This window comes from Orbicella faveolata, unplaced genomic scaffold (genome assembly GCF_042242905.1).
Source record: "Orbicella faveolata isolate gen_17 unplaced genomic scaffold, um_ofav_v1 contig_13, whole genome shotgun sequence".
NCBI classification, from domain to species: Eukaryota; Metazoa; Cnidaria; class Anthozoa; order Scleractinia; family Merulinidae; genus Orbicella; species Orbicella faveolata.
Window position 1 is genome coordinate 18,903,142 of NW_028301540.1, and position 14,967 is coordinate 18,918,108.

Here is a 14,967-nt window from a genome sequence, read left to right on the forward strand (position 1 = left end):
TTTTCCTGTAAAAAAGGATTTAAGAGAAAAAATGAATATCGTATGATTGTTAGCTGACAACATCGGGTTTATTTTCATTTTCAGGCTGATTCATGTAAAGATCATTCAATTACGAGAAAAACAGACAGTCCATGCACAGAGAGAGAAGTATCAAGGTATGAAACGTGAGGCAGACTGAGCTGAAATGTCAGTGACGCTTTTCAACATCATCACAGTATCATCCCTACATAGTATAGCATTTTAGAGTATGGACACGAAGTACATGAGTACTAGTACGAGACTGTATTGCAATAAGAAAACCGGCTATAGACTACTACGTTTCGGTCCATGTCACGGTTTTGGGTGGAGTGGTTGAGTTCTGGGTCGAGCACCACAATAGTGAACAGACTACAACATCGCAGGTCTCTCAGTAGACTTACCCACGGGTCGCGTTGAGATTTCTTTTAAGCGCTTGAACGTGAAATTGTTCTAACCAATGGGACTGAGTAATTAGTGCACTATGCACTGATACGTTTTTAACTCGTTTGTTTACAGCGATTGTGAGTCAGAGGATGTCGATATCGAGACCTTACAGCCGACTGGAATTCCATACAAAGGAGATGCCTCTGTTCCCGTTTTCAGTTGGAGTAAAACGGCTTTCACCGGCCAGACGTTAGTTAAGCTACTCTTAACGCAGTATGAACCCGAATTTATGTGCGTTTCCCAGCCTGTAAATGTGGAAAATAATGTCTCTTTCCTGGTGGACTGCTCCAAATTACACAACCAGAAAACCTAAAGTGCGACGATATGGGCGTGTGGAAACACAAAGGGTCGCCGAAAAGATTTTTCTTTGTTGAGAGGAACAGACACAACGATATCATAAGTATTGTGCCTGTTACGGAAAAAGATCATGAGCAGGATGAAGGAGTATACATGCTAAGAAGATCGTATTCCGAGAACGCTTCTGACAGCAGTGTACGCAAGGTGGTCGCGACATTAACAGGTTAGGGCCATTTCTTTTTAATGGTGTATGGGGAGGGAGCCTCTGTTCTGAAAAAGGACCCTTCCACCTTCTCTAAATCAAATTTCTGTACCTGACAACAATGTGATCAATCCAAGTTCAAACAACCCGCACAGAGTATTATGTGCAAGTTTTGAACAGACCTTTAACTATTAAGACAAGACAATACAATATGACAGCGTAAAACTCTAAAGGGCTTAACAAAGTACACAACAGTTTTAAGGTGTGGTTTAACCCTTTGATACGATTCTCGATTTCTTCCGTTCGCCATGTCGATATTTATATAATTTACGATTATCCATGATAATTTCATGTGAAAACTTTAGATTTTCTTGGCAGAAGGCTACTTTAACTTATCGATTTTCATGGCCCAATACCATACCTGGATTCATTTCATTATGACTAGGTTGTGTTTTACCGACGTGATAGACACCCTTGTTCTGCTGATAATATAAACTTAGAATTTCTTTCCGAAAAAGCCACGCACTCTTGTGGTTATTGTTTGAGTCAATGATACACACTCTATATTGTCTCGGTAATAATGTACGTAATGCAGGATGTGCTCTTCAATTGACTTAACCGTTTATTGTCTTTTGCTCCTCTTTAGATAACAAGGGCAGGACGTTGCCAAATACACTAGTACAGTACTTGTTCAAGGGCGAAGAGCATGGAATACGTCTAATTAGACCATACGAAAACGCTAAGAAGAAAAAATCCTATAGGCGTGTGCTATCGAGCACTCGCGATAAACTAAAGGAATCAGCGTTTATCAAGGGCAAGACTGCCAGAGAATCTCTTGATGATGTATATCGTTCAGTCGGAGACGTGACCAAAGCCAGATCCGTGGGACAGCTTCCACGAGGACCAGCTGACTTGTACAATGCGCGTCATTCCGCCAAGAAATCAGCTCCCGAAACCTTTCAAGGTGAGAACGGTGTTACTACAAATGGTACGAAAGAACAAGTCAGCCTGAGTAATGTGTGGACACTCCTAGAGCGTACCAAACGAGAAGAAGAAGCGTCCAAAGATGCAGTCTTTATTCGCGAATGCTCCATTCACCCAGACCTGTTTCTTGTTTTGGCCAATGACCGACAATTGCAACAGATCAGCCAGTTCTGCACCAACCCAAACGAGTTCTGTGTCTTTGGCATTGATCCAACGTTTAATATCTTTGATAAGAATATCAGCCTTACAGTCACCACCTACCGTAATCTGAGATTGGAGAGCAAAAGCACTAATAAGCCACCAGTGTTCATAGGTCCACTTCTGATGCACCAACACAAAGACTGGAAGACATGCTCTAAGTTTGCACATACATTAATTGCCGAGAAACCACAGCTTGAGGGAATATTAGCATGCGGGACTGACGGCGAAAAAGCATTGATGGAGGGCTTCAAAAGAAACCTTCGCTTTGCAATGTTTCTGAGGTGTTTCCTCCACTTCAAGGACAATATTAAAAGAGAACCTACCAGCAGAGGCCTAGACGAGAAAGTTCGGAAGCAATTCGTAGAAGAGATATTCGGCAAGCAAGAGGGAAATGTTAAATTTTACGGACTCGTAGATTGCAATTCAGAAGACGAATTTGAGACCAAACCCGAAGTGTTAAAAGAGGTGTGGGAAGAAAGGGAAAAGACCTCTGGATCAAAGGGCAGCTCACAGTCGTCGTTCTACAACTGGTTTCGAAAAGAAAAGGTATGAAATGAAATTCTTTTGCACGTGACGTTCGGAATCTTCAGGAAATTTCCTTTTATTATCATTAAGAAGCTTTGTGATGGTATTTCATGTCTTGAAATCAAAATTTTGCATTTAATCAAGAGTACGGCCGTATTAGTTGACAAAAAATGGTCTAAAAGATTCAAACGTAATATGTCAAGTGAATTCTTCTACGGTTGACGCGAGTGCGCATGTTCTTTGTTAAAGTCCACTCCCGATAACTCCAACTTTCAGGAGAAATCGACAAAAAATTAGACTTATCCGAAATTTCGAGTTCTTGGAAGTTCGGTGAAAATAGCCGGGAGTAAGGAAACAAACAGTTTTTACTGCACAGTGAACATTTTAAACACAGTAAGTGGTAGGAATGTTAAGTGAAAATTGAAAGATACCTCTAGATTATAAATCTGTACCTAACGTAACAAAACACGGCCGAAATAGAGCATGCGGTGTACTATTTTGAGAAGAAAAGACGTTTTACGTCATATTTGTGACAAACAGCATCATCGTCCACTAGTAAACTATATGGCTACAAAACGTGAAAATGAAATTAAATAATGTTACCGACGCCTGGTCACTGTTTTTTTCCTCGATTTTCTTGAAAGGTTCAAATCGTGGTTCGCGTTATAGACGGTAAAAGATAGTATAGTATATACTACGTATAGTATATAGTAAAGTATGGTAAAGTACATGAGGCTATGACTCAGAGATTCCCATTTTGGTTTAAATTATAGATATATCTATGGACATACATGTTTTCTTCTGGGCTATAAAATGCTCCTCTCCTCATCGCTCACCTTATATACATCCACATACACACACCGATAATCAAACTCCTTAAACGTGCGTTTGTTTCGTCAGGCCGACGACATGAAGGATTCTATGCTGAAGTCAGTTAGGATTGATGCGGGATTGGGCAACCCTCCATCGGAGTACACCAACAATGACCCTGAGGCAGCGAACTTTATGATCAAGCATGGGCTGCACTTCGATGCCAAGAAACCGCACGAGTTTATCGAAGAGATAAAGAACATTATCGAAACGCAGCAACGTAACGAGGACCGCGCGGTCTTTGGAAAAGGTCCATTCCAAATTCGAGAAGGTTTTAAACATCTTGTCGTCGATGACGTAATGTGGGCACAGTTGACTCATGAGCAACGTATGAGAAAACTGTCCACATTTCTCAAGGCAGAAATAGACGACAGGAAAGACCCCATCCAGGACCCAATGGAAGCAGCGCCCATTGATACTCCTCCATCTCTCACCATCGATGCAAAAAACAGTGGTATAACCACCATACCCGCTGCTATTCTCGAAGCGATGTTCCAGAAGGCGGCAAATTTGAGAGCAACACCAGGAAAGATCATCCCGAAACCTGGGGCAACAGATGGATCTTTCATAGTTGCCGGGGTATGCAACAAAATACACGTTGTTACCCCAGGTAAAGGTGGTTCTTTGGTCTGCGACCTTGGTTGTGTAAACCACTCCACAAAAATGTGCGAGCATACCCTTGCAGTGGCGCAATTCACCGACAAGTTAGAGGGGTTTATCAACTGGTATAGGCGATCAAGAAGAGGTGCTAACATGCTAGACATGGCCGTTAGCGGAGGTCCAAAATGTGCAGGAAAAAAGCCAAGCAAACGGAAGAGGACAAACGCCAAATCTCAGCCTGTCCACGAAACCGCTGATTTACTTGAAGATCCGTCAACGCATTCTCCTAAACATGCTAAGGAGGACTTCCATGCACTTCACGATCAGCGCCCCTCGATGGCGTTCGCCAAACAATTACATGCAATGCATGTAAATCACCAAAGCAGTGGGTTAGCAACCCTGAATCAGGGCCATACCCCGCCAGGCTTCGACTCAAGTTCAGCCCAGTCTTCTGCTTCCCATAACCCGATCGGTTCGAACAACATTTTGCAACCAGCTGTTGGTCTGTCAAACGGTGGTTTTCTAGCAAGTCACGGTCAGTACCCCTCTTCATTTAATAATCAAAATATCGCATTATCAAGACACTTGGGAGGTCAAAACCCCAGCGTCATTTACTCAAGTCAACAGCAGCAGTGCTATGCAGGTCAAGTTCTTGGAATGCCGGGTCCAAACACCAGTTCTTTCCAGCTAAAGTGGGTAGCAGGTACTAAAGTTACACGATGTTATGGGTGCGGTGGCGACATTCAGAACCCTCCTTTGGGAGCACCAGAAGATATCGTTATAGTGTATAGGGACATTCGGCGATATCGTGATCGATACACTGGTCAGCTACACTGCACAGAATCGCCACAAAACGTCCATTTCCATCTTCGCATTGCCTGCGTGCGCGCGAGATATCCCCATTTTACGGGAAGTTGCCTGTCGGTTCCAATGGAATTTGCAGTACGTTTCGGGGTGGAACACGTTGGCAGGCTCATGTCGGAGTTTGGGTGGACCCCATAATTCCCCTTTTAGATTGCGAAGCATATTTCAAAGTCAAGCCTGGACAAGTAAACTTTTGCTGTCAATAACGCAGCAATGGAGCCATAAATACACAGTAACGGAAATTTTCTTTCATGACGCTTTTTGCATTTCTTTGTTCAGGGTCGGCCTCGAAGAAGTAGTGGCGGGACAGGGAATCAAATCAGATCGGATTAAGATTATTTATCTGGAGAGAAGAAGGTTTCGATGAAAATTTGAAGTAAAAATTCAGCGAACTAATCTATTACTTCATTACGAAATTGCTTGGGGATAGACACGGCAAAGTTGAGTTGGTCTTGACAATCTAATGTTTTTGCGGTGTTAAGGCGTTTGATAACGGCTTCCGGCACTAACATTTTGCTGGATCAATAATAGCAAACTTTAAAACAAACTTTTAAAGTGCCTGCATGATCCTTCCGTTGTTTGTCTGTTCCGGTTTGTTTTGCAAAATTTGGGAAAATTTTTGCCTAATGTGCTAATGTCGGTTTCATAATTATAGTGACATTATAGAAAATTCATGTCACGGGGCCTGTTTTTGGGTTATATAAAGCATTTAAATCTAACCGATTATAGTGTTGCTTTAGTACTCTGTTACTTGAAGAAAAAGACATGAATTTTATAACAAATAACTAGGCATTCGTTTGATACGTTTGGTTTAGCGTAAACTGCAAAGGACTGGTATTATTGATCCATCAAGGTATGAATGCTGGAAATACTATCCGCGGAAATAATTAGCCGCCACCTAAGAAGCAGGCGTTTCGTTATGTCACATACGCAATGCGTCGTATGGCACGCTAAAGAGGTGAAATGGTTTCCTACGAAAGGTCTAACACGACATAAGGGCAGGACCTTTGCAGTTAGCATAACTTAGGGGGAAAAAAACGCATTTGTCTATTTTGTCATTTCATGGCACAGTTTATGCATCCGACGCAACCTCGGCGGGAACGGGTCGCTAAAGAATCACCCAGCACATTTCGAAAAGTTTGAACACTGTATAAGACTTGCGAAAAGGTGGCCTTTCACGGTTTGAGGAAACAAAATATGTCAATTGTTTTCCTAAAAGTTCTTTATTTTATTTGTAAATAGGAGTCGGTAAACCGATAGACTTATTGTTATAGCGATCAGTCTTACGTATATTGCTTTACATGTAGCAGTGCCCAGTGGCTAACCCTTTTAGGGTAATTTTAGGCAATGTTTTTTTAAGACCGCGTGCAAAGAAAAAAGATAACACTATCATGGCCATCTATAATACGTTCCTGCGTAGGCAATCATATTACATAGATGTCATTTGGTCACGCACTCACAACATAGACGCTTAGTTTGCATGGTGCTAGTTATTTAGTTGAATTACATTTCGTGTTCTGTTCGGTTATCAGCAACGTTCTTGTTCGTTAATTATAATATTTTGTAAATTTCAGTGATGTATAAGAAAAGCTGAAAACAAGAGTTTTCTTCTTGAGGACAATTTAATGCGGACTTGTTTTAATGAAGAATATGTTATTTATGTGTTTCTGGGGACGCGTGAAACTTCCCAGTAACGAGGTGCAGTACAGAATCTGGGAAAAGAAAGAAAGTAAATATGCTAAGACTCCCGCCTGGATTCAGGTCACAGCCATTTTTCTTATGCAAGATATACGGACAAACTTTTTACCACATTTAAAGAGATTTGTATGGAGACGCCCTGCTGGCCGGAAACCAACAGAAACATCTGTCACTGAGTTTGCCACAAAAGCGTGAGAAAATCATAAACATTACAATAGTACTTTTTCTAATACTGTTCAGATAGCCAATTTCCATGAAGTACATCACCTTTTTAACAAACATTACAGCTCTCTCGGCCGCCAATTCAAGCGTAGTCTATCACAAAACCAAGAACCCATTGTGCGTGCCATATTTTTGTCGTTAAGTAGCATGTCTTTCCAGTAGTTCTTGATAACGCTAGGACAAATATCTATCGCTGCGAAACTCGATTTAAAAACGTCACAGTCCGGAGTTCAATTCTTCAGGCGGATCAATTCTTCGGTCGGTGTAGCAGATCTCAAAGAGTAAGAATCGAGATTTGAACCGCTTAACTAGCCCGCTAAACATATATGCTTTAGCATGCGATATAATTACAATGAATAATAATTCCCAGAGATTCTCGCTTTTAAAGATTCCCCATTTTAGAGATTCCCGCTTTTAAAGATTCCCCATTTTAAAGATTCCCCATTTTAAAGATTCCCCATTTTAAAGATTCCCCATTTTAAAGGTTCCTCATTTTAAAGATTCCTCATTTTAAAGATTCCTCATTTTAAAGATTCCTCATTTTAAAGATTCCCGCTTTTAAAGATTCCCCATTTTAAAGATTCCCGCTTTTAAAGATTCCCCATTTTAAAGATTCCCGCTTTTAAAGATTCCCGCTTTTAAAGATTCCCCGTTTTAAAGATATATGCTTTAGCATGCGATATAATTACAATGAAAAATAATTCCCAGAGATTCTCGCTTTTAAAGATTCCCCATTTTAGAGATTCCCGCTTTTAAAGATTCCCCATTTTAAAGATTCCCGCTTTTAAAGATTCCCCATTTTAAAGATTCCCGCTTTTAAAGATTCCCGCTTTTAAAGATTCCCGCTTTTAAAGATTCCCGCTTTTAAAGATTCCCGCTTTTAAAGATTCCCCGTTTTAAAGATTCCCGCTTTTAAAGATTCCTCATTTTAAAGATTCCCGCTTTTAAAGATTCCCCATTTTAAAGATTCCCGCTTTTAAAGATTCCCCATTTTAAAGATTCCCGCTTTTAAATAGACAGATCGATTTCTTCAAATTTGAGCTTCTTCAATATGCTTCTTTTGTTTGTCGGATTAAGAGTAAAGTACTCTTTCTTAGTAGAGGAAAACCAAAAAGCGACAACTTGCTTAAAAGGCTTCGGATCGAGCTGAGAAGCGAGATGACAATAAAAAAGACAACAAGGCATTGAGGTGAGTCATTTTTATTGCAAAAATACCAAAATTTCAGCTATAATGTCGATTACCGTTTTCCCCATACAAACCTTTATAAATTCAAACCGTTGTAACACAACACCACCACATACTGCAAGGCGAAGGTCACGTTTCGTGTAACCAAACTCGGTCATTATGTAATATAGTAGATGTCGGCGGTAACCGTGTCACGTTTCGCGCGCTGAACATTCGCATAAAGATTAAAAAAAAAAAACACTCCTCGCATTGTGAGCTTGGGCCGCCTGTGTCCCGTCCCCTAGTAAAATAACCTCAGGGGACACGGTCACAACGCATTTTCATTGGAGGAAACAACAACACATACAATTGGTCAAAAGGTGTCGACATGTCTGCCACGCAGGACGAAAGTGCAACGCAACGTAACATCCGATGTACCCATACATGACGTACCTACCCAATTTATTTCCAAATGGCGTCCAGGAAGGTTGATGCAAGGTTACGTCTGGTAAAAAATCAGAGAGAGATGAAAAAGAAAATTGAATCTCCGTTGGCAAAGTATCCTTTTCTAAACCTTGGATTTCCAGGCGGCTAAACTTCAGAATACCTTCGCTGAAGTGTTCTTCATCTTGCAGCCCACATCTGCGGTCGATCGAGTAAGGACTGGTATTTTCAGAATAGACAGTTGCTATTCTTGAGGTTTCCAGAGAATTCTTTAACAACAATATACTTCTATAACATTACATTCTTCAATCTTGGTGTGAGTTACATATTGTGAATATTCCCTTCCTTGTTTAGAGACTTAAGTAACTAAATACACGTCCAAAGTCAAGGTGGAAGGACTGGAGTACTCACAAATTTCTAAAACTGAGCCCCCATGGGAATAAAAAGGGGCGCAATGTGAGTGGCTTTTTTGCTATCTTTTTGACCTCCCAGGTTTTTCGTAGGAACTCTAGCAATTAGGAAGAGAAGTATGAACTCTAATTTCTGAAAATTTGTATTTATTGCATAAAATGTTGGGTCCATTCAACAAAATAGACCTACATTGCGAGCTAGTTTAGTTGAAAAGGAATTAAGATTATGTTTGGAAGTTCAGGACTGTGGTTGTGAGGACCCTCACATACATGTATGATAAACAAGATCCAATATTTGGGATTTCCATTCAACCATATGTGGTTTATAATATAAGCTAGTAGTAATCAAAGATTATGAGTGCGTTCGACACCTTAAGGTGATTCCTTTGAATTGCATTGCACATCCCTACTGTGCACAATTTTCGCATCATTAGTGTGCGCTTATGAGCGCATGCACATACGCAACATATACAAAATGGTGGCTTTTTCTAAATGGCTTGGCTTGCGAGAGTCAAATCATCCTTTTTTCCTTGGAAACGAGTACCGGGACCTAATGATTTTTTTATTTAGTTGGAATGCAGAGATCACCTTCTTTCTATACAATGAATATGGACCAATTTCTATAGCAAAGTAAAAAATTATCATGGAAAATGGGACCATAGCAAGCACTCGTAAAAGATAATGTGTGGTCCCAGAACACTGCGTGCTTGGAACATGTTGAATCCCTTTCGACTAAATGTGAGTGCCTTTCTCATGTAATATACATCAAATTGCTCCTCAACATTGGTGCAATACATCTATTGTTCTATTTCTCGCTTAACTTTCTCCCTATTTTTCTGCTCTCTTAAAGCGTAAGGTGAATGGTTCAAATATAAACATTTTTGAAAGCAGATAATTTTAGGAATTATGGGGTTTATTGAAGGTCCTCCTGCTCCTAAATGAATACGGGAACCCCCCCTGTTTTTATTCAAATTTTAAGTTCTCTTGATACAAGCAGCCAACAACCATCAAGGTTTTACAGACAGATATATCATAGTGTCAAAGTCCATGCCAGTGAAGAGGTCCCCTGTATAAACCACAATTTATTGATATGTTGCGTGATCGCACCAGTTTCTGTAGACTCACAAAAAATATTTACATTATTTCGTGCAAAATATTTTCACATTAACTGGTAATGTTTAAACGTAAAGCTAATTTGTAAAAGTATATAATTTTTTACATGTATTACATTTTTCTAAGCTGGAAGCACAGATATAAACAAACATTTGCAATTGCATGCTTGTTTATTGTAAACAAACTCCATGCGACTGATTCGAATATTTCCGGGTTTTGACAAAACACTGACCCCCGGTCAACTGACCCCCTATTGACCCCCTGCTGACCCCCCTACTGACCCCCTATAAAATCAATGGGAAAATGAAAATTAAAAAAGCCCAGAACTATCAATGGGACCGATTCAAGTTCACCAATAAATTTAGCTCACCTGAAACTTCCAAGATGGCGGTTGCATTGCAGATTTCCAACTCTCTTGTTCTCCTTTGACTCTTCAGTGGAGGTTTTGTTGACAGAAAATCGAGCACAGATTAAGCTTGAATATCATCAAATATTGTTTTTGTACACATTGGAAAATGAGGCAAAGAGAAACACTGACAAGTGAGCAGGCTCGCGAAAAGGCTTGTGATGGACTGCTCATGCGAACGACACGAACACATGCGCAAACCTCAACCGCAAGAATTTCTTAGATAGCTTTGTTTGTACAAGTAGGTTGCCAAATTGAATTTCCGGTTGATGTAATCGTGTGTGTGTCGCTCGCAGTTAGTCGTGTACGTGTTAAGTTGCTAGAATTTCCTCGTTATTTTCACTGCTTAATTTTCTAATGGGTACAAATACCATACTTGATGATATTCCAACTTATTCTGTGCTGGATTTTCCGTGGCAAATCTTTCCATCAAATGAGAAGGGAGTCGGAAATCTGCAACGCGTCCGCCATCTTGGAAGTTTCAGGTAAGCTAAATTTATTGATGAACTTGAAGCGGTCCCATTGATATTTCTAAGGCTTTTTTAATTTTCATTTTCTCATTGATTTTATAGGGGTTCAGTAAGGGGGTCAGTAGGTGGTCAATAGGGGGTCACTTGACCGGGAGTGAGTGTTTTGTTGAAACCCAATATTTCCCCTGATGAATAAAAGTAGACAGTATGTTTACATTGCCACTCCTTGGTTCACTCTTGTCTTCAGAGTACTTTTCCACTGATTCCAAACAATATTTGAGTGAACAATATTCAACCGGATAAAGACTGACCTATCTGTCGCGACTGGAACCAATCAACAAATTCAATCAAACTACAGCCAATGAAATATAGCTGTTCCCATGGTTAACATCCCAAAGCCAAGGCAATTCAAAGTTGTGTTTGTGAACATGTAGACTGAATAAACTACAAACCACAAGGTAGTGTCTAGTTTTAGAAATCCACTTTATGATGCTCAGACTTTCTCAGACTAATATGAAAACTACGAGGTGCGCGATAGTCTTTGCACATATGACGTATGATATTCAAAATGGTGCAGAACATGGAGAGATTCAATGAAAAATCTGCAAAAAAAGGTCACCCTTGAAACCACAGGACACTCAAGACTATGACCTGCGTTTGAAATTAAGATAAATCTACACAAACCATCACAAACTGTAAAGCCTTAGGAGTATACAGTTTTAAACTGTAGAGGACTTAACATAGAACAATACAAGTGTGCAGTTTAATAAATAAATGTAGAGCAAGATCCAGCACTATGTCTAGCACAGAGAGCTGTAGAACTATACAGTTTACGACTACAACTAGAGGTGTGCAGGTCATCATGCACAAGGAAGTGCAGATACATGTAACCTTTTCTATGAATCAAGATATCACTGAATATTTTGGGGATGGTTATGTGTTCCAAAATTCTTTTTAAATTAAATTATATGATTTTTCAGTGCATAAAACATGTTGGGTATAACCAGAGGTTTGTTTTCATTTTTCATTCACTCAACAAATCAATATCTTGACTATCTTGATGTTCAATAAACTTGAATACATAACATTACAGACTCAGTGAAATGTCAAACAGTTTCATTACTAAAGTTCAAGTTGTTTCATTTCACTTCATCGGCGATAAAATGCTAACTAGTTCAGATACTGGTCAGGGAGGTGCAGTAGTCCAGTGGTTAACAAACTGGACTTGGGATCAAGTGGGCCAGGTTCAAGCCCTGGTATTGCTGAGGCTATTGTGTTGTGTTCTTGGGTAAGACACTTAACTCTAGCAGTGTCCCTCTCCACCCAGGTCTGTTGATACCCCTGTAAGAGACTTGTATTCCATCCACGGGGGAGTAGAAATATTGCTACTTGCTTTATGCTCACACACAGACCTGGCAGGTACATACTGAGAACCATTGTCCCATATATATGTATGTGGTTCCATCAAAGCCACGGTTGGAGCACATGTAGAATGAGTTGACCACCAAGTTACAGTTCTGCAAAATTAAACTTTTAGTTTTTTTTGGCCTGTTGTGTCAGCAACTTGAAACAAAACAAAATCATTTTAGATGTGGTCACATTCATTCAATCAATACTTATAAGTGAAATTCTGGCTTGCAGTTGATACACTCCAGTTATGTTTGCAAAATATTACAAAAAAAACTGATGTGAAGCTAAGTTGTGATAACCTTAATGTTCATCAGATACAATAGTTCTGGGCAGCTTTTTTGTGTGCTGTGTAACATACCTATAAAGAGTGCAATTCTGTGGACTTCACACGTGCTTGGGAAGAAGCATAAAGAGGTAAACTAAAAGAGAGTATGATTTCTGAACATAATAGACACCATTCTTACCCATCAAGACTAACTCAATGATATACAAAATAATACAGGTTGTAAATATTGTTATGTTCTATCATATTCTCTATTCAACAGATTGAACTCATGCATGTATAGATAATCATGTGATCTAATAGGAATGCATTAGCATCTATGTAACATGATGTAACTAGCATGCATTAGTGAAGTAACATCCCCCCTTAATAAAGAATAAAGAGCAATTTGAAGTCCATAATAATAACTTTTTTATGATAATAGAATCAACGCTCGGTAATCAGTGAGCTAAGTTGTAATCAATTGTCAAATTCGATTCCTATCAAACGTTCAACGTCTCTAAATTTCTAGCGTGCATAGTCCTTGAGGTATTCAGGCTCTTTGATGTTTCTCTTAGGATGCTGTGTAACAGCAGCAGGTGTTGTTTGCTGCTCACTTGGTGGCTGATTGGCCACAGTTGTCTCAGGTGGCCTGCTAGGTGGAGTCTTTTCCTTGTTCGGTGTCACTGCCAGTGCTGGGTTGAATGTGTGTTCTAGAGGCCTTGGTTGAGGCTGTTCCTTTTGTTCCTGAGTCTCAACTTCATAAGATCGTTCATCAAGGTGTTGGGTCACCGTTGCCTTTTCCCACACTAACTGGCCTCATCTGTACCACAGCTCCGTCTAGAGGGGACATGTCTCAGGCCCACTTGTTGTACTACTTGGTCTCCCTTGTTTTTTTTTGGCTTTTCACAGAAGCCATGCCTCTTTAACAGCTGCTTCTGCCTTACCATTTGTCTGTTGATTCCCCAGACTCCCTGGTTGGTGCTCAAAACCCCATTCGTTGACAAAGTTGCTGAATTTCTCACAAGCAAATCGTGGACCATTGTCACTTATTACAATGTCTTCCAAAGTGACATTTCAGTTTCTTCATGACAGTACTCACTTTTGTGTCTTGAAGATGGTCGATATCCCAAAAATTTGAGAAATAGTCCACCATGATTAGGTAGTCTTGGCCATCAATGGTGTATAGATCTATACCAAATTTTTCCCAAGGTCGGTCTGAAATTTCATGGCTCAGCAATGACTCTTTTGTTGTCTCACCTCATATTTGCTGCATGTCTCACATTGGGATATGTACTCCTTCAGTTCCACAGTCATACCTGGCCATTACATACAGTCCATGGCTCTTGGTAATCAGTAGTGTACACCTATGTGTGAGCTGTGTAGACATTCTTCATCTTGGGCCACATCTGCTTAGGGATGATAAGTCACTCTCCTTTGAAAACAAGACCATAATAAATGCTCATCTTATCCCAGAAATGGAAATTGGGGGCTAGTACAGCTGGGAGTTCTTGCTTCTCCTTAGGCCAGCCAGTCTGGATCACTTCTTTCAAATTCTGCAAAACTTCATCGTCCCGGGTGCTGGTTTTCATCTCTTAAGTCTCTCGTCAGTCATCAGCAGCAGTTTAAGTGCATTTACATGCTCAAACTCCCCTTGAGCATTATCAGTGTTGGAAAATGCCCTGCTGAGGGCAACTTGCGCCCGTTTTATGAAGCTCGATTTGGCATAGAGATTTTCGTAGAGCTCTACGACTCTACGCTTTCCTCACCAGTCTCCTCCTATGTGTTGGAAAAATACATTACCTTCTACTTCGTAGCTTTTACCGTAGTTGTGTACTGTTATAACTATGGTTACCTGCCTATTTCGTAACATTTGATTTCAATTTGTAGCATGTTCCTTGCATATATCTCATATATATCAAAGTGTTATTTAAGTGTTATTATGGTTTACAGTGTTTTAATTGTTTTCAATTTAAAATTCTGTGTTGAGTTTACCCTCTATCATCTACACTCTACGTTCTATGGTTCCATGTACCGGCGTAGAGGCTTACAGTTATTGTAGCAAATATTAAAGCTTATGGGGAATGTTTAGTGTTGTTATGGTTAACAGTATTTTAATAGTCTTTTTATTGTACAATTCTGTATTGAGTTTACCCTCTATGCTCTACACTCTACACTATATGTACTACCATCTACATTCTGCTCTCTACATTCTACCAGCTACTCTCTTCAATCTATGCTCTACAATCCACAATCTACGATCTACCCTCTAAGTCCATCTATGCTCTACGTTCTACCAGCTACTCTCTTCGATCTACGCTCTGCACTCTACGACCTACCATCTACCCTCTAAGCCCGTCTA

General features: G+C 40.0%; 1 protein-coding gene across 4 annotated transcripts in view; it reads left to right on the plus strand.

Annotated features, from left to right (window-relative positions):
- The first annotated feature begins 8,509 nt into the window (after nt 1-8,509).
- LOC110060524 (zinc finger protein 830-like) overlaps nt 8,510-14,967 on the plus strand; it is a 103,355-nt gene continuing 96,897 nt past the window's right edge. For 2 of the 4 annotated variants that reach the window (XM_020767312.2, XM_089284941.1), the window contains exons 1-2: nt 8,510-8,648; nt 12,658-12,757. In XM_020767312.2, the coding sequence (XP_020622971.2) occupies nt 8,563-8,648; nt 12,658-12,757 (186 nt within the window). In that variant the 5' untranslated portion in view covers nt 8,510-8,562. The remainder of the gene's footprint in view (nt 8,649-12,657; nt 12,758-14,967) is intronic. The other 2 variants (XM_089284940.1, XM_089284942.1) reach the window with 1 other exon arrangement.